Source organism: Parambassis ranga, chromosome 2, assembly GCF_900634625.1.
Source record: "Parambassis ranga chromosome 2, fParRan2.1, whole genome shotgun sequence".
Taxonomy (NCBI): Eukaryota; Metazoa; Chordata; class Actinopteri; family Ambassidae; genus Parambassis; species Parambassis ranga.
Window position 1 is genome coordinate 8,179,034 of NC_041023.1, and position 20,897 is coordinate 8,199,930.

Consider the following 20,897-nt stretch of genomic DNA (forward strand, 5'->3'; position numbering starts at 1 on the left):
TAACCTCTACAGCATGCGCCCTGCCTGATAAAACGCACAAATAGTGCCTTAAAATGTCTCAGTATCTCTCAATTATTATTCTCTTTTTCAACAAAACAAGCCTTTAACAGTTTTAGCCTGTGGCTACAGATCAAACACTCCACATTACCGAATCATTATGCATATATCAGCTACAATAACTGCACAGGGGAAGAGCAAACTGCATGTCTTACTGCAGGCTGAGTGCATCCAGCTGACCCTAAATAACCCTCGTTTCCTGCTCTGCCTTTTCCTTAATACACACCTTTTTTAACTCACCCCCTTTCTCTCCGCCCTTGTCTCTCTTCTTCCTCCATTCAGAGCACTCTGAATATAGGTCAGCGTTCTCTAAAATCCTCATCCTGCTAAAAATTTGATAAGAGCACTCCAGGTGGTAGTGGGGTGAATATTAAATTTGTAATTGGGGGTTCCAAGTATCCACCATTAGAATATTCTGATTATTAAAGAGAATTATCCGCTGCCCAGAGGGCTTCAGTAACATCGTGTGTGGTTCTCTAAATGTGCTGTTAATAGATATATTTTAAAGAAGGAGATGAGTGGAAGCTGCTCACATTCACAGACCACCCAGATTATTAAAAATATGTTTTGTGCCTATACAAGGTACAGTAAATGAAACCCTGTGAGCGGGTTAAAGGTAGGGTAGGAGATTTTGAAAACTCAGTGAGAGTCAGCCAGATTTTGAAAGTGAACACACGACCCTTTCCCTCGGAGCTCACCCCGAAGCCACGCCTCCCAATCGCATGGACGCGCATTACCTGAACACAAGCTGCGATCTGTGACTTCGGCCATCATGCACGTACCAGTGTGTTTTATAGCTTCCACAGATGATTAATATTCTTCATTTTAAAGCGAAACTGCCAAACTAATTGGTTGCTATCGGATTGTAAAGAGAAGGTACACTACGGTAATTTAACAAAAAGTGCATCAGAATGAAATCTCCAACTTATCTTTAATGCACTTCCAGTATAGACATATGTCTTGTTAAACTTAGCTTAACTTTGAAGCTGGGTGATGTTGTGGTGGTTTAACACCTTAGAAAAACACTTTATGTTGATGTGATTTATAACCCATGAGAAGTGTCTGCAGCAGACTGTCTATGAAAAGTGTCCCCAAAGCCAGTCGTTGCTAGGATAGATAGAGTTGGCAAAAATCTCACACAGAGCCAAAGAAATGTAAAACAATAATAGAACCTTCAGTTTCTTTTTGATAATTTGCTGTTCCTGGTTTTGTACTGTGGTCTTCTTATGTCTGTTCTTGATTCTGGACATTTTAGTCTAGCGCTTCATATTTCCACAATTAAAGAGCCACCCCTCCCAGCCCCACTCTAACAGCTGGCCATTAATCAGTCCTCGCGCTCGATTTCTCTTCCGCCACAGGTTATGATTTTCACATTACTCCACACTCCTTCACCGCCATCCGACGGGAAAATGACCCGAACACCCACACCCCTTCACCGCCACCGTATCACACACACCTTGGACAACTGAGAAAGTGAGATGTTTGTGTAAAGGCACACATTCACGTGGATAGGGTGACACTTTGAGGTGTTACTCTGTATATATGTGTGTGAGTGCATGATTGTCGGGGTAACTGCGATACCGAGTCCCCCTCCCAATCATCTCACAGCCATTATCCTTTTCTAATTACACTTTCCTTCTGAAACAGTGGATCAGAGGGCACCATTGACTGCTTTTAATCCGCCACCAAATTTTAATTAACACAAACGTGACCTCCGTCTCTGATACATCTCAGAGAACGTCAAGATCACAATAACTCATAAATCACAGCTGCAGATTTCATTCCCCTCACTTTCTCCGCTGATGAATTTCCAGATGGGTGCTGGTGGCTGTTAATGTCAGGAAGAATATGAGAGGAAGGGAGAAACAGTGTTCAGAGAAGAGAAGGACGGAGGAAGACAGAGCAAAGCCAAATTATGAGAAATACTGCATCTTTATGTGTATGTAAGAGAGATGGAGCTGAAGAAAAAGCGAGTGAGTAATGGTAGCGGCTCTGGTATGCTGTCAACCTTTGAGAGATTTGTTACCAGGGAGAGGATTATGGAGACTGTGAAATGGGGTTGTGTTAATATGCCCGGTGTTGAGGAATACGATGTGGGGCAGCCAGCTTCACAGTCCCCCAAAATCAAAAGGCTGAACGAGTGTTTTGAAGAATTAATTGACGTGTGTGTGTGTGTGTGTGTTTGTGAGTGTGTTTGTACGTTTGTAATATTCTTTAATCATGGATGGAGTTTTCATACATTAGCATTACATTAATGATTCTACTTGTTAAAATGAATGCATATGAGTTAGCATTAAACCACAAACCCTATAACCCTTTAACAAACAGTCGTGCTCTTTATTCTTCCATTGCTCAATGTGGTTTTGTTTATGTGTGTTTGTATCTGCAGTGTTTGAGATGATGTGTGTGTGTGGAGGTGGAGGTGGGCAGGGTGCCGGGGTTGTTATTACTAAATCGCTCATCCATGCTACTAATTAAGATGCATAGCATCCCCCTATGAACGTCAGTGTCGCTAATTATCAAACAATGTAGTGCTCACTAGATATGAGAACTGGCAGCCTCTGTAGTCATGTTACCAACCTATTACTGCTACAATTACCAAGTGCCTGTCATTCTCCTTGTTAGTCATCTGCTTCCATTTTTTCTTAACTAATGTCTGTTTGTTTTTTTTTTCCTTCTTCTTTTCCTCTCTCCCTCTTTGCTTTCCTCTCTCCAGGCTATGGCTTTGTGGATTTTGACAGCCCAGCTGCAGCACAGAAGGCCGTGTCGTCTCTCAAAGCCACCGGGGTGCAGGCCCAAATGGCCAAGGTAAGGCGTTTTAAAAAACAGCTAACATCTCCACTTCACAGTGTATTATCATTAGCTCCCTCCAGGGATCCCGTGTTGTACATTTAATACACTTCATAGATCCGAAGGGATGTAAAAAGCACATACAAACTGGTTTTGGTCATAAACACATTTTTATTGGAAGTCATTTTCCACAGCACTTTGCTGTTTAATGACAAACTTGTTCACTCTAATACAAGACGACTCTTGACCGTGGGCTGTTAAATGCATTTGAGTGTCGTTATACGACGAGCTGGGAGGTGACTGCGGTGTGTGTGCTGCATGTCTGTTTTATCTTACTGACACCCTGTGAAAGGACAAAGCTGGAGTCTCATACATGACGTGCACAAGTGTGTCTCTTTCTTGTTTGAAGTGGTTATGTGGGCTTGTTGTGTTGTGTGTGAGAGTATGCATAGTGCTGCCAGTGTGTGAGCTGGCCCGTTGCTTGAACTGAGGTTTGACCAGCCGCTTGTGTAATGTTGTGCAGCATTAGTAGCCTGCTAAAGTGGAAGCAGATGAGGCAAGCTGTTTCAGTGGTACAAAGAGAGCCCCAGTGAGTTGTACAATTGAGCCAGGTTGACAGACACACATGGAAAGATGTACTGAAGCTCAGAGGAAGCTACACACTGGCAGGTCAGGATGTCATCCACCACACTCTAGAATCTTGTACATGAACATGAAACATACCATGTTTGTCACTTAGAACGTGACATGATTTTATTTTTTTATATATATTTTAGATCCAGTTTAACTTCAGATTTTACAGAGTAAACAAAATTCTGATATCAATTATTAAGCCAACATCCTCCCAAGGTTGTTAAAATCTACAGTGTGCACACCACTGATTACAATGTTGAAATATGTGCATGAATTACCAAAGCGAACAAAGTGAAATGCAGCAGTGTAAGTGTTTTGTTATTGTGTGAAAAGATGTGCTCTAAATATTACACCTATTAGCATTAAGTTTGTCACAGTTGTGCTAGCCTCACCTCTGGCTGGCTGTTTGTAGCAGCAACAACCCTAGCACTTTTTCTTTGTTTCCCCTCCGCATGTCAAAAATACTGCCGCCTTTCCACTCTGGAGACATACACAAACATTGTCTTTCAAAGTTGCTTTCTGACACAAAAAACAGCTGTTTCAGGACAGGTATTACACCCTGAGGTGTGATCACACTGTCCTTTTCTCATTTTTGTGTTCTAATTTTTTTCATTCCCCCGCTGACTCCCTCACCATAGGCTACAGCTCAGCAGGGCCCTCTCTCTGGACATCTATGATAGACAAGCCCGCCTGACTAAATCAGGCTATTCTTGTACCAGGCAAAGATTTGGTAGTGTCGGAATATCTAAATAGGTGAAGAAAATGTCAGCAGCACTGAAGCAATAAATATGGTGATGACTATGAGGGGACACCATGAGTGATTTTCTCAGACGCATTTGATCTGATCCGAAAATCTCCCACCCCCTACCCCACCTGGAAGCCAAAGAAGGCCTGATGAGATGGGGAATGGCAATGGCGCCGGTGAAGATGACAGAATTGATGATAACGATGAAGGTGGCAATTATTTTGATCAAATGGGATGAGATCTGACAGGAGGAGATGATATTCCGCGTGGTGCTCAGGTGTGCCATTTCTCAAATGCACCATTTGGCCGTTTCCTCTACCCACCAGTGTCCTTCTTCCAATATTTATAAGAGGACAGGCTCTCGGAATACAGATAAGAAGCTGTGCTCTTTGTCCATCTCATTTTAAGACCACACTTTGCATTGCTCCCCTTTTTTTTTTCTCAGTCAATATTTTCATGAGAGGACCCCTCTGTGTCCCAGAACAAAAGAGCTGACCTTTTTAAGAGTCTTTGTTTGCATGTGTGTATGTGTGGGTGCATTCACAAAATCATTTTCTATTAGCATTTGTGTATAATAGTTTATTTTTGAATGCTCCCTTGTTCTTTTCACACAAATGGAGAGGCCAGCATTCTGTACCGTAGTTCTCTGCTTTTATCACACTTGCGAGAGACATTAAGGAGTAGTTTGCTTTTATAGACTGCCTCTGCATCTCTCTAAAGTCTCTTTACCAGGTATCACAACCACCATTTCTGTTGACTCCTCCATCCTCCCCTCTTGACCCCCTTTTCTTAAAGCTGTTTTCCTCCCACCATCACACATTCATAAACACATTTGTATTCACTTTCATCATGTGTTACCCTGCCAAACATCCAGTCAGTGCAATTTATTCCCATCAATAATTAACAGCATGTTGTCCTTGTGTCTGCCTACCTGCCAAGGTGTCACTGACACCCCCCGTTCTGTCAGGGCAGAGCAGTATTCCCGTGGCCCGGCACGGATGAAAACGCAGGTGAGCATCCGAGGAAGGTGTAAATCACAGAGACGATTTCTAAAGCCACCGATGACTTTCACAATAAGAGCATTCATCCTCGTTCTCTCACTTTGACACAGACTGCTCCATTTTGTCACATATATCTCTCCACAACAAAGTAATAAACGAATAGCAAGTCAGAGCCAGCGGCTTTAAGCCCATTAAATAAAACTGTCACAGTAATCAAGTTGCACCCTTTTTTTCCCTGCCTTGACGCCATTAAAACGCTTTTATTAAGGTTGCTTATTTTAAACACAGCTGCAAAACGAGGCAGAAAAGAGGGAAAAGGGAAGCGTCATTTGATTTCCTCCTCCTCCACCTATGTAGCAGCCTGCTGTGTCTCTCCTCTTACTCCCCTTGGAATTTGAAATACCAAGGCAGCAGAGATGAAACATTGCCTTCCTTTTGTCTTGCCCTCCCCTGGGGATTGTGACAGCAAGAGGGAGGAGAGCAGCCATAATTAAGACACCTAAAGGACACTTCCCCCCTGTGCCTCCCTCCCTGTCACTCACCTCTACACAAGTCACAGATAAGAGCACTTAGCATAGGTGTGTGTGTGTGTTATTGTGTGTGCACACACTGTGTGGTAGCATTTTATTGTCGTTAAGGTACAGATTTGTTTGTTTATTTCAGAGGTAGAGGCCGCTTACACCCCAACACCAGACTGCATTTTGGTTAGGTTTAGCTATCAAAACTACTCGGTTCTTCCATCCACAACTAAGTTTTCCAACATTTTCTTGGCTGCTTTGTTGAAGAGCCCCGCATGTGAGCTATGATTGTCTCACAACTATTTCAAAATATATAATTAAAAAAATAGCATGATAAACCTGAAGAGATAATATTAGTAATTGCTTACAAGAGGGTCACAAGAGTGCAGTAATTGGGGGGTTAATTAAGTTGCAGTATTTGTCCCTTCCTGAACATTAGGTGTGTGTGTGTGCGTGTGTGTGTGGTGAAATAGCCACGTACTTGTCTCCTCACACCACGGACTCTATTCTCTGTGCCACTTTGTTCAGGTAGCTTTCTGAACCGAGAAAACTGACACGTCGAGCAGACAGAATGATAACAGGTAAACGCCGCGCTGAGCATCACAGATGCAAACCTGTCAACCCGCCGCTCGCCTCACTCTCCACAGGCTGCCATTTTCCCCTTGAGCCAATCAGACTGAATTATGGGAAGGGCGCCCTCGATTGTGGTGTCTGTGTCGGAGAGGTAATTCCGCCTGACAGCTGCTTGCTTTCAGACAACAGCCAGTCTTTATGGAAATCATCCCTCCCTATTCACGCTGCAGTCGGCTTCTGCTGATAACAGGCCGGATGAAAACAAAGCTGTCCTTTTTTTTTTAACTTCTTTTCCACTCACTGTGGACAGCCTAGAATTAGCTAAACAACTCTAACATCATATAGAGTGTACACCCTGCTTTGCTGTACTGAGGGCTAATTATATAATGTTTGGATCTAACCCAAACTCCTGTGATACTCATGAAGTATACATGCAGATTTGAATTGGTTTTATCCTTCAAAGTGTGTGTTTACATATCTTTCTGGTTTTGATATCTTACGTGTTCAATATGGGGTTTTTTACAACGTTACTTATATACCACTTTGACATGAACAAAGAAAATTTAAAAAACACACACTTGTTTTATACAGCGATACTCTGTCTATGGTGTCAATCAAAGCAAATGTATCAGTGTCAGAGAGTTTTCACTGATGCCCACTACCCTATGTCTCAATAGCTGATTTATAGGGTTCACAGAAGCTCCAGGCAGACAGGAAGACATTGCTTGCCCTTCACTTCACATTACGTTTGGGAAATTATGCTAAAAGCATCATTAAAGTGCCTCTATGAAGTGAATCCCAAATGTTTATGATAACACAGTGCACGTATTGGCCCATCAACCTGTAGTCACCAGTGGATGCTTCAGATGGTTTAACGGTGTGAAACGGACCGGATTGCTCTCTCTCTCTCCTCCCCCTCTGTCATGTATTCTTGCTTTCACTCGCTCCGTCTCCTCTGCTGTCTTTCGCTTCCTCTCTCCCGGGGTAGATTTCCTGTCAATATCACATTTATATTCATGTGAAAAGCACGGATTTCCCCTCTGGGTGGTCTGCAGTCAGTCAGCAGTCTTTTTATTATCCTTTAAAGGTGACTCTTCTGACGTCTTAGCTCCACTGACACCCAGGACCCCACGGTTCAGCTCAACACATGGTGACCTCTGAGTGATAATCAAAGGGACGGCTGGCAGTGCTCTTGTGGTTGGCTGCTGACAACAGCAGGCCCGCCTTCCCCCCCAACTCCCAAGCATGGGTTAAATCTGGAGAAGATGTAGGGGGAATACAGTGTGTTGTGTATACAGCTGGATAATTGGACAGACTTTGGGGATACAGATGCTCACTCAGCAGCATCGCTCACCTCTCCTTTCCATGTGCACCACCTTGAACGCAAAACCATTTCCCCTCTGACATCCACCTCGGTGTTTGTTCGCAGAGCATATGGTGTCAGTGTGGTGATCAGCACTTTCTCTCTTGAGCTGCCATCAACAGGGGCATCCTTATAATTATAATCACTCACAGCAGCTTGTTTCCTTCCCTAGTTTTTGCCTACTATGCTTCACATTTGAATACAGCATGTAAGGATCTGAATGATGCTTGTCAGCACATAACCACAGTGTGTATGCACTTGTACAGTTTTAGCCTTCAGGAAGCACCTGTGGCTTTCAGACACGACTCGTTCTCACCTTGACATAATGTTGCTCCTCTTTACCATAAGGATGTTTGGCACAAGTTTATCCAAACATTTTCTGAACCAGTTTTTGTACCATGTTTATGTGAATTCCAAAGAAAAAAGTTTGCCTAAGTTGTTTCTCCAGCGGTCATTTGGAACGGCCTAATTTTGGTGGCATGAATAAAAGAAGGCGTTGATACCTGCGGTTATATCTGCAGTGCAGTGAGATAATACGACTCATAAGGAAGATCCAATCACCGTGCTAATGTATCATTTTTTGCACTGTAGTTATCTCTGCTGTGCCTCAGCACACCGCCCCCTCCCTGTTCCTCCCACAGAAGTGATAGTTTTGAAGGGCAAAGCCAGTGAGAGTGAGACGGACCATCTGACAAGCACTGGCTCCCAAGCACCTCTGTTGGCTTCCACTGTCTCTGCCGTCTAATTATGCTTCAATCATCCACGGGAGCACTGCGTGCGGTAAATTATTTCGCCGTGCAGCGCAGAGACGTGCCGAGCTGCGAGCATGAGAGAAAGTGAGAAACAGAGATGTGAAAAATAAAGTAGAAATCAGTGAGAACTATAATGAAGAAAAAAAATAATATAAGGTAGGAAAGATGGTGAGAAGAATGGAATTGAGAGGGAGACAAAAAGTGAGACACTGCGGAAAAAGAGAGGGCTGGAAGGCGAGAGTGAGAGCTCTGCCAGCCATAATGTCACCTCAGACAGTCTGTACAGCAGGAGACAGGCCAGCACTAATGAACAAAGTTATAAACTTATCACTTACCAGGCAGAGAGGTGAGTGAGAAAGAGAACCATGGAGAGATGGAGGAGAGAAGGGATAACTGGCAACAGACAGCATCAGCATATCTATTCCTGCTGTAAATGGAGGGAAGGGGTGGCCAGAAAGGAACTAAGTATAAAGTTTGACATGACAAAAAGTTTTGCCCTGTTCAGGTGATCCGTTTTTTTCTCCATGCTTTTTGTGGTGAGCCCATTCAGCAGCACAAACACGTACCCGTATACTCAGATTGGCTCAGCTTGACCCTCCCGATGCTGACACCAGCTCTTGTTCATACTTCCTATAAATCCTGATCTGCAGCCCGTACACTGAAGAATACCAAACAGACGGACAGGAGGCTTCAAGGCTTACCAGATTTATTCATATACCCGAGTCCATCAGATCCCAACCAGTGTTGGCTTATATGCACAAATATATAAACTATTACACAGCAAGGTATGTGTGCAAAACATAGCACAGATAGAGGGGAACCATTTAGGCGTTATTGCAATTGCAAAATCTTCTTAAGAATATCAAGTTTTTATTGGTTTCCACCCTGACTGCAAAAATGGATCTAATTAAAGTGCAATTTGGAGTGGTTGTATTTATGTAAGTGTGAATAGCGTCTGTTCTCTTCCCAAATTGTGCCTTAATTGTAGTCTTGAAAAAGAACAGCAAAGGCCTGCATTCTGGCTGCAGTGCCAATGCTGCCATGCTTGCTTTGAAGCAAACATAAATATGGCTTTTTCAGGCCTGGTAATGGCCACAGTGTGCAGTTATTAGAATCTCTTTGATGTGGCAACTGTGCCAACCTGCTCGCCGTCTCTGTGAATTGATCTGGCTCAATTAGCAGGCCCGCAGAGACGACGTTCAAAGGACCAGGCTTCCACACTCAACATTGACACACACAGACCAGGTGAAACGCTTTGCATTCATTTACTCAGCTGGCCCTGAGAAGACAACCTGTGAATAGATGTGAATATTGGAAAATCAATGGTGCAGCTTCCGTGTTGAGGAGAGCTTTCAGTGTGGATGTTTGGTGCATTCTTTAACCAGTGCAAGTTTATTTCTCACTGCCATTCACTTTAAAGCAGTGCAACATAATCTAAGTGTATTTTTTTATGTCTTTTCGTGGATTAGAATGCATATCCAGGTCCCCACGCTGGCCCCTCTCTTCCACCCCTACTTGGTTCCCTGATTCGGCTGACCCATTTCAATTTGTCTTCATCAGTCATACCAATTAACTCAGGGATTAGATTCCTCAACGCCAGCCAACCCCAGTCCTCCCTATATGCTGCCATCGCTGCATTCAGCTTATCTCTCCCTCCACTGAGCCCTTATAGTACCTCTGCTTTGCTTTGTTGTCACTGCACATGTTAAAGATATTCAACTCGGAGCACTTTTGTTTTATTGAATTTTATGTCTTAGAAATTTAGCTGACTACAGTTGTACCTGGAGCTTCCAGATTTGCTTCTGGCAGAGGTTTCCAAACAACGATGTATCTACTCTATACATAAAAACAGTAGACTTTACAGCCTTTTTTTCTTTGCAGCAGGTTTGTATGCATGCATAAATGCAGCAGCAACGGGTGTTTCGACTCATCTCTCTCTAAGATCGTTCAGTAAAGTCACACAGAAAGAATGCTTTTGCACAGTTGGCATGATTTTTGGACTATGCAGCTTCAGACGGAACACAAGGGCTTTTTTTAAAGTTTATTTTAGTCATTCATTTATTCACCTTAACTGCAAGTTTTGCAGCACTGGCAGATCTTGTGATCTGACAAGTAACATCTTATCCTATCACGCTGCACACACACTACAAAATCAGCCTGTACAGTGGCTCAAAAATATCAGGAAAACAAAGAATCTGTATAATTTCTAATTTTATTCTAATATTATCTTCTAAGTCATGAAGGCCAGAGCAGACAAACTGATGACATTCAGTGCTTTCAAAGAATACCACAGAACCTGATGGAGAAAGCTGTATAGATGCATCTTTAGTTCTTTATCCAGTGTCAGAACTATAATTTGTCCTCAACAGGAAGATTTTATGGTGCTTAAGACCCCCCCTCTGTTTATGTGTAAGGATGTGTTGGACAAATTGTACATTATAACGCTTTAAGATCCATATGAAGTTGTCACTACTAACTCAAGGTGACTATATTAAAGCACGGGACCTCGACTTCCTTCTTTAATTAGGCAGAAAATTTCATTTGATGAATGTAACCTGCCCACTGCAGCAGCATTAGTCCATATGCCAACTTTAAGCTACTGCTTACATTCACGCTTGTGTGAGTTCAAATCCCCACCTCTCTGTGAGCCTCTCTGCATACTGTAGGCTGTATTTAATGGTTGTTTTAGGTGCTGCAACACAGTGCTAACATTTAAACAGTTTTGGCAGACATATTGCTGGTGGACCTGTAACACAATGTAATTTTGTTAGAACATTATTGCCTATAGTGCATTAGAGGGAAAAAAAGAACAATTATTTCACTTCTCTGTATCAGTGTGTTTCCTTGGCATTAATTATTAGTGCAGGTTCTAGCTGAAGCTATTCTCAGCTGTGCTTTGATTTCTTTAACTACCTCCTTTCATATCAAACACACACATTGGATGTGCATCTTCCCCTATTTTTTAACCCCACTGGTCTCAAACGTTTAACCACATCTCTCCCTGTTCACAATCCTATCCTATTTTTTTATTCCATAGCACCCCTTCTCCTTCACTTCTTTCCTCTCTTTAATGAATTCTTCGGGTATGCCATGTTAAATTACACTGACTGTTTCCATTTCCAGTGGCTTCAATCATATGTGAGAGGTCTGTAGTAAGAAGGAACTGCGAGTCCAGGCGGAGCAGATCAGGGCAGATCAGAGCTGGAACTGATGAACCAGGTCCCCGACACCAACACAGTCACTCTTTCTGCCTAATGAGGAAGAGGAAAGCCAGAGTAACGGCTCCCCTTTCCATTCTTTTCATCTCACTAGCTTTACTCCCATGAGGCTTTGTGTGTGGACATAGCTGCAGTGTGCAAGAAGAGATGATAATAATGTTTCATTTCGCAATATCACACATTCATGATTGTGTGAAATATTTTTTCACTGTATTTTTGTATGTTTTAACCTGGCATGTCTCATCTTTTATTACTGACCTTTCTTTCTCTGCTGCAAAGCAGGGATCTGGAAAAAAAGAAGGTCAGCGTATTTAATCTAAGCTCAGAAGGAGCCAAAGCCTTAAGACCTCAGACCCTGTGGGCACACACACAGTGTAACCTAGTAGGCTCAAAGAGGGGTGAGTCTTTTACCTGCACGGGTAGATGTATAGTATAGTATACTAAGTGGTTTGCATCTAAAAGAAAACATCAGCACATAAAAAAAGTGTGATTCAAGCAGGAAAGGGACTTTTTGCTCCTCTTCCACACATGTATTTATATCAGAAGTCATGTCAATATTTTGTCTGTGTGTGTTGTGATGTCTGTTTGTGTGGCTGCATGCTGCTGCCTTGTTGTGTTGTCTCTCTCTCTCCTGTTATCTCCATTTGTCTTTGTTATGTCTGTCACTGTTTCTCATCCCTTCACTTCACCTTTAAAAGGAGCTATTCTGTCTCCTCCACTTTACTGTACGCTTGATGTTTGGCCTGAGCGCCGCTGGTTTTGTTGTGCTTTGCTCATGATATGTTGTTTTATCTCTGTATTCTTCCTGTCGTCTTAGCACCGTTTCTGTGTTGTGTGTAAGGCTTATCTTGCTGCCATCTTGGGTTTTATCTTTGCATTATCTTGTGGGTTATCTCAGTGCTGTTGTCCCCCGTGTTATCACGTGGCACGATCAAGGTGATGACCTTTTTTTTCTTTGCCGGCATCTTAAAATGCTCTGAATGTTAGTCTGACTGCCATGGATGATTACCATTCCTATTATCTCACATTTTTGGTTGCTGAATGTCAAAATATTTGATTTTCTCCAGTTTGTTTTACTTGCATGTTTTTTAGCCTTTGTGTATGCTTCATAGCATGTGCACATTTCCATATGCGTCAAACATGTTCAGCTCTCAGGCATATCTTTGTTTCTGCCAGCAAACTGCAGTTTGTCGGCTGCCATCGTTTGCGTTCGCTTGTGTTTACATGGCAGCAAGTCTGTGTTGTTACATTTGATTTAGGAGCATGGTATGATTCATAGCAGATGGCTGCCTTCTTCCAGAGAAATGTGACAGCTGAAGAAAGTTAAAACTGAGAATGGTAGACAAGCTAAAAAAAAAATGGGGATGTGATTATCATCAAACCATCCTTTCAGTAGAGGGAGCATCCATCTGCATCCTTCTCCCTGCTTGGTATGTGACATAGATACAAAATGTCTCCCAGGCTAATTTGCAGAGCAGTACACACTCTTCACAGATTCATTTTGAAGTTAGCAGTCAAACAGAATCAACTCTTTTGCCTCCATAAGACTGGAGACCCCTTAAATATGTACTCCAGGCTGTTTGCACATCAGTAGATCTGCTAATGCCTCCTTCCTTCCCCCTTTTCCCCTTAGTGTGGAGTATCTTTTTGACAGCAAAGTGTACATCTTTCTCTCATGTTTTATACAGCTTCTTTATTAGGTATCTAAACAGAAAAACTGGTCGGCCTCTCCAGCCTCCCGTGTGTCCTCATGGGAGCATGTCAGAGCTTTGTATACTGTGTGTTTTTGTAGTAGTGTTACGGTCCGTGCTACAGCAACCGCTGAACCACAGCATGGACTCAGTATTCCCTTATTAACGGGGTACGTACAGCTCATCACTGTCAGGAAAAAAAAGGAAGACGCAGCCTTGACAAGCTATAGCTGGTAGGGAGGCACTGCCACATCAAATAATGATCAGACTCCAGAGCCCCCTCTGTGAGATTCAGTTAACATATAGGAGTGCTTTTGTTCACGACTTCACATCACACTCAATCTGCCTGCCCCATGAAATATGCTCAGAAAATGTTAATTTACAGAAATATACATACTGATTTACTGATGCAACCTCTTATTCTGCATAATTAAACCTCTAAATCCACATTTGTAATTATCATTATTATAATGTCCTGTACCTATATGGAAGCAGTAGAAAGGCACAAGCCATTTTTTTTCTGCAGATATTTTAATTTTATTATATTTTGTGTTGTTTTGTTTTATTTATTTATGTATTTATTTGTTGCAGAATTGCCTGCAGGTTTTGGTGCTAAAATAAATGTACACATCTGTATACTACAAAATAATTATTGGATCAATGAGCTACAAATCTCTTGTATTATATATTAAGAATTAAAGGAGTGCCGTGCTGTCACAGTGGCATTGTTTAATGGTTAGAGTGCATCTGACATACAATGGGACCCTTATAATTTGTGATCCCCATGGAAACGGTCACACCCTGTTTCAAAAGCTGACAGCCAGACTTCTTCTTGTTTCCCTCAAGCGAGAAGGAGAAGAAGATGGGAGGGAAGGAGGGACAAGGGGGAAAGATGGGATCTGAAGAACCAGGGGAAGTAGAGATGTGACTCCAATCAAATTATTGGCCAATCAAGGCATAACGTGAGTAATTCAAGGCTTACATCGACGGCCCTAATCTCATTGCTCGTGCATTAGAGGCTCAAAGGCGGGCTCTTAGCGAGCGTGCTCGGTGGGGGGTCCTGGAGGAAAAGGTGCTTTGATGGGAGACAAGAGAGATTCACTTTTGGTGGTGTGTATGTGTGTGTGTTTATGCGTGTAATGCAGAAAGAGGCAAGCAATCTGTTGGGTTGCTGAATAGTCTCTACCTTTTAGAGCCACACTGTAATAGAGAGAAAACTCAAGCTAGGGGTAGAGAGAGGTTTACATCGCCTTTCAGTTGCCATCTGTTTCAGCGCCATTGTCCAATGGCAACATCTTTCATTTGCCCAATTACAGTGGAGGATGCTGATGTTTATTTCCTGCCCATGGGCTTCTTGGCTGCATAAGACTCATGTTTTAGGTAGAGAGGTATCATCTATCCTCTAATGAGTCCTGCCAGGATAGCCTAGTTGAAGTCATTTTGTTTTTCTGCTTGTAAAAGCATTTTTCCCACACATATGGTGTGTATATATGATATAATAATGTTGCAAATTAATTTGATGCCATATCAAAATGTCAGCAATCCAGGAGTGTGGGGGTTTTTTGATACCCCCTTCAGTATGATGCCTGTGAAGCCAACAAAAACTGGCGTAACTGGTGGGAAAGCTTACACCTGGAAAAACATGACGCTGGGGCCAGCCATTGAATGTAAAGGGCTCCGCCAAAAGGCCAAGCTTGCAGAGGGAGCAGGGCTTCCAGTATCTGACACTGGGGTGGCGTGCTAACCAAGCTCAGCTTCAGCATCCCAGGGCCTCACTGAGAAAAGCCTGGCGTGTTCCTCTGCTGATTTGCATGTGGGTTCCTGAATTGGTGCCCCCCCCCCCCCCACTGGGTGGACGCATATATACACGCATATATACACGCATATATACACTCCATCCACAGCCCCTCCCCCCCTGAATTTTGGGATCTGCATTGTCGAAACAGCTGCCAAGGGAACAGCTTGTCTCAGAGAGAAAGAGGAGAGAGAGGGAGAGAGAGAGCACTGGGGAGAAGGAAGGTAATCAGTTTTTGGAAAAATGCTGCCTCTCCATTCACTGCCAAGAGTTAGTTTGTGTTGTGGCTTTTTTCTGGGCCAGCGTAGTCCTGGCACTGTGGCTTTAGCCACCCACCCCTCTCTCTCGCGGTTAATTCAACAATGGGGGGTTTAGGTCGTAAACTGACAAAAACAACAGCCAAACAGAACGGGGTTCTGAAGTGTGTCTGTTTCTGTGTGCTTGTGTTCTCTGGGAGCGCCGTTTTTTTTTGTTTTTTGTTTTTTGTTTTTTTTTTTCGTTTTTCTAATTTCAGCCATATGCTTATTTGTGGGTGACAGTCAGGCATCCATAAAAAAAGGCTTATTGTTGTGATGCCACAGCATGTATCCATAAGTGAGCAATCACCCTTTTTTTAGAGAGAGCTGGCAATCTGCCTTCTCACAATATTGTGGCATGTGTTGCTGTTCTCCCACACACTTATTCTCAGGAACAAAATCTGATTCCATCACAACTGACTGACTAAAGCCATTGTACCAACACAGCACCAGTTGAACAAATGTAACAAGCTTATGCATGGTGGATCTGGTTTGACATGTGCCACGTGCCGCACACTGACGATGAATAAACAGCGGCGTCCTTCCCCTTTCTCTAATAAAGCTTGTCAGCTCGAGAGGAAGTGACAGGTTCAACTGTGTTCCTGGTTAACACAACAACCTATGAATAACCTCATCTCATAAAACATATGGCCCTTCCATCAAGCATGATACAAACAAGGCTGCAAGTGTGAATTAGGGTGTCAATCAAAAAGGGACGTAGTAGCTGCAGTGCTTTTGTGTTGCCTTACAGCACTAACATCTGTATTGTCCAAAGAAAGATAGAAGCATTTCTGCAACTGATCAAATGCACTGATTTTTAAAATTATTGTTGTATATTCGTATATCAATGTCAGGGTGTTTTCCAGATTGTAGTATGGGTGCCAATTTAGCTGAATAATCCAAGAACCAGTAGAACATCATATTATCATATGAACATCACTTATCTGAACTGAGTGCTTTTTTCTCCCTGGCTATAGGAAGGAGAAAGGCAACGATCTAACCAGCACAAGGGAGAGTTAGCTGTTTACATGCTACACGGATGTATACAAGTGTCTTCTGTCACACTTTTAATCACTTTGGAACCTTTGTACAGCAGCAGGGGAATAGCTTTCACTGTTTTGCCGTTTAGGGAGGAAGGAAGAGAGGAAGAGACGTGATTCTGTTGATCCTCTGGCTACTATTCACCCTGCTCCTTTTCTTCATTTCCCTCTCTTCCTCTTCTCGCTACAAAGGTATGTTTAATACATAAAAGTCTTAATTGCTATCACAGCTGCAGCTCTATCTCCTGTCTGTCTGCTGGGTACTTCATCCCTCTCCTCCCACTCCTCAGAAAGAAGAGGGAGGTTTCAGTAGTGGCTTTAAAGCAATGTCCTCAGGCCCTTTGTTGTTGTGTTTTTTTCACCCAGCTGTCCCATGTTGATGTTGTCTACACACAAAAGCACAAACATGATTTAAATACTTATTTATTAAGAACTTTAAAAAGTAAGTTCATCCAGAACATGAAAATAAATTCATTAATTCTGCACATCCAATTATTAAATGCTTTAAACTGACAGTCATATAAATTTTATTTTGAAGGCAAGGTCCCAGTTTGCCTGATTTATTACCATACATAATTCCTTACTTGTCAATACTCTTGACATATGTCCATGTTGCAGCCATTTCTCCCCTCTAAATCAGCAGAACTGATTTTGTGAAGCTGGTTTGTTTTAATAGGTTTTGAGGTTGTCTAGAACTAGTAAAAAAAAAGGACAAATAAACGTATATACAGGACCCAGTTTAGTGTCAGGGTGTATTATCTATCCATATAACCTCTATATATCTATATAACATCCCTCCATTATACCTGGCTGATGGATTATCACGTCTGGTTTTTTTTGCCATGCCTCCTCCATATGAAACCCGATGCAGCTTCTCCTTCTCTCTCTCTCTCTTTCATTTGCTCTCACGCTCTTTCTTTCTCCCTCTGCATTAATGGATGCAAATGGAGGCGTGTGCGGGGGAAAGGAGCTGACATTTATGCCTCTGATTAGAACATGCAGCCCCAATGCTTTGTAATTGATTGCAGCCATAGACAGCACACACTCACCCATACCCTCTCTTAAAAGCCCGTACCACTTTCTGCTCCCTATTAATGTGTGTGTGTGTGTGTGTGTGTGTGTGTGTGTGTGTGTGTGTGTGTGTGTGTGTGTGTGTGTGTGTGTGTGTCTCTCACTCTCTCTCTCAGACCAACGCACCTCCAAACACTCATATGAGCATGTGATATGCATAGACGCACACGCAAAGAGTTGCTCATACATTTTACAGTATACACACTGATATCCATACAAGAGCTGCATAGTCTGCCTCACTGCATCTATTTGAATAAGAAGCTTTTAATGGTTGCTTGGTTCAACTTCAAGACCAAGTCGTTGTGGAGAAGCCAAGCTCACACATCTGAAGATATGCTATCAATGCAAGGGCATGACCTGTGAACTCACATAATCCTGGAAGCCATGACAGGTCAGGGTGATGCAGTGATGTTTACGTAACGGGCCAAAGTTCAGTCCAGGAGGCAAGCAGTGGGAAAAGATGGAGTTCAGATTTTGGAGACAGTGTGGGGACGAGTGGGTGGGCGAAAAAAAAGAGAGATTTTGTTGGAAAAAGAAATTCATCATGAAGTAAGATGGCAGAAAAAAGAAGAGTGGGCTGAAAATGTGCTGAGTGTTGTGCCCTTGTTTTTTTCACTGTGTGTGTGTGAGAGAGAGAGAGAAAGTGAGACCGTGTGTTCATGAATGCACATGCATGGCCAGTTGAGTGTGAGCTTATTTGCTTGTGGCCGCATTTGCATGTTGCCTGCTTACTCGGGCTGATCTTTGCAGTCTTCTTCACTGTTTGTGTGTCATCACTTCGCGCGTATACATGTGTGTGTGCGCGCACATGCCCGTTTGTGTGCAAGGACCAGCAGGAGAGTGTGGCAAGGTGCTGTACAGTAATTAGCATCATTCTCACCAGGGAAGCACTGTGTGTGGAGGGCCCATTAAACACATTGCAGGGACAAACACTGATCCACAGCCCTGTTGTGCTGACTATAGCAGACCTCGCCCACTGTAACACACACACAAACACACTCCAAAAGAAATCACATTGGCTCTCCCGGCACAAGCCAGCGCAAAGTAAGTCAAACATGTCACAATGCATAATCTATTCAACAAATAATTTAATACCAGTTGTCATTAGGCAGGAAGTTAAACAAAAATAAGTTAAACTTTGTTTTTACTATGCTATGTTCTTAATATAACCTACATGTTTGGGCTGGACAGTTTCAAATAACATAATAAATTTGTCCATATAAAATGTGTGAGATCGACTTCTTTCCTGCATGAAATGATACACACACACACACACACACAGGGAGAGAGAGTGGGTGTAAAATTATGCCGTGTTAGCTGGCATGCAGTGTTTGTGCTAATGAAGGTTTCTGTCCACATAGGCTGATAACTTGCTGATGGCTTCGATACGTCTGCCGGAGAGAACTCAAACACAGTTGAGTGCTGGAGCGGGTGTAGCCTGTGGTGGCTGTGTATTATTAGCTGAGGTTGTTAGAGGACGCTTAACTAAAAGCGCATTTATGCAGAGGTCATTCCCAATCATACGTTCTTATGACAGCAGGGTGGCTGCAGTGGACAGATGATCATTTCTGTTTTAATGACCTCTTTTTTTTGGCCTGTCTGTTTAATTATGTCTGACTTTTGGTGTGATTGAATCAGACATTTGTGTTTTTCACAGCTGCTCCACGTGATTAAAGCATATGCATGTGTAAAAGGAGTGTAAGATAATGGAAAACTGTTAAACAAATATTATGAAATATAACATGAAGGATTTTGATAAACTTTCTATGTTCTGCGTTTCCAAAAATAACCTCCATGCTCCTCAACTTCCTCTGTCTGTTTGTTGCACATCTGCTTGTCATCTCACGAGAAGCTAATACACAAGTTGTGACTGACCTTATGGAAACAGTGTCATTTAGACATACAGAGAGAGAGAGAGAGCGAGACACACACACACAGAAAGCATTCAAGAGACATCTCTCACACCCTCCATGGCACCCACGCAGCTCAGGGAACAGTAATTAGTTAGTGCCCCCAGGACTCTGACAGGCTCTTTCTGACAAGAGGAAAGGGCAGGGTGACATTTTTGGTCAGCGTGCTACAGTCACTGTGCTGCATACTTCACAAAATTACCGGAGGGGTTGAGAGTTCAACTCCCTGAGCTCGCTCTGTGCTGATAGAGCCTTCAACCTTTATAGGAGACACTTTGCACACAGATGACATGCTGGTGTAAGAGGGGCCCGGTGCTGAGCGTCCTTTGGGGACGTCGGCACCTCATCTTCTTTGTTTAGACATTAACGGCCTTCAGAGAGCTGAACGCCTCCAAAGCACCATCTATAAATGATACATTCTACACTTGAATGCTCAGAGGCTGACAGGCCCTTACACAGCGGGGTTTTATTGTGTGTCAGAGTGGTGCTGTCTTGATTTTGAAGTCCAGGCAGCTTGGTTAGTTTGGTAATGAGAGGTAGGTAAGAGTAAATAAATAACATTGACATATACAAAGAGGCACATGGTAAAAATCTAAGTAAGGGCTGCAGCCTCTTGATCTCATCTTAATTTTTCTCAGTAAATAAACCAAATTAGTTGCCTTTAGCTGGAATTACTGCTCTGTGTAAAATACTGCCATCCCTCTCGCTCTCTCTCTCTCTCTGTGCTGGCTCAGAAAGCCTAATCGCAGTAAACCTTGCACACCTTATTGGACGGATCTTTCTGGCCAGTCCCATGCTGCTTGAGCTGGTCTACGACGGCTGTCAGTTTAGATTTATTCTCCTAACAACTTTGATGGATGGGCCAAGATCATGACTAACTGGCTGCCCACTCGCTCCCCAATCCCATGACCTCATCACTGGCAGGCTGGCAGGGTCTCGACTTTCCGTCATGCCCAAGCAATTATTAGGCCTCTGTGGTCGATGCCATCTTACCAGGCACCTCTGGCACTGCTCTGGTGGCTCATAGTCTATTTATTTATTTTTTTATTGCCTCGCTTTATGTCCTGTATCACTCATTTTCTCTGATTGATAAAAGTGTCGATGTTCCCTTTAAGGCTAGAAGATGTTCCAACTTATGAATTATGAGGCGACACTTTGTCTCTCATGATTAATGACTATGAGCATGGCCGCCACACGGGTCATTCAAGTAATTGTTGTGAAATAATGTGGTATCTGTATTGAGATACAAGAGATAAGATTCGACTCTCCTCAGAAGAAGCACTTCAGTCAGCACACGTATTATAACAAGTGCTCATTTTGATGAAGGAAAATTGCACACTGACATTATCTCAGCCTCATCTAGAGTGTAAATAAACCTTTGTTGTTCTTAGATTACAGTTGGTGTCAAATGTCAAGCCCCAGCCATACACTCTGCTGCTATAGG

The 20,897-nt window shown here is 42.9% G+C and overlaps 1 protein-coding gene across 6 annotated transcripts in view; it reads left to right on the forward strand.

Moving 5' to 3' along the window:
- rbms3 (RNA binding motif, single stranded interacting protein) overlaps nucleotides 1–20,897 on the forward strand; it is a 217,419-nt gene that overhangs the window by 117,819 nt on the left and 78,703 nt on the right. For all 6 annotated transcript variants that reach the window (XM_028432420.1, XM_028432383.1, XM_028432392.1 and 3 more), the window contains one exon: nucleotides 2,774–2,865. In XM_028432420.1, coding sequence (XP_028288221.1) covers nucleotides 2,774–2,865 — 92 coding nt within the window. The remainder of the gene's footprint in view (nucleotides 1–2,773; nucleotides 2,866–20,897) is intronic.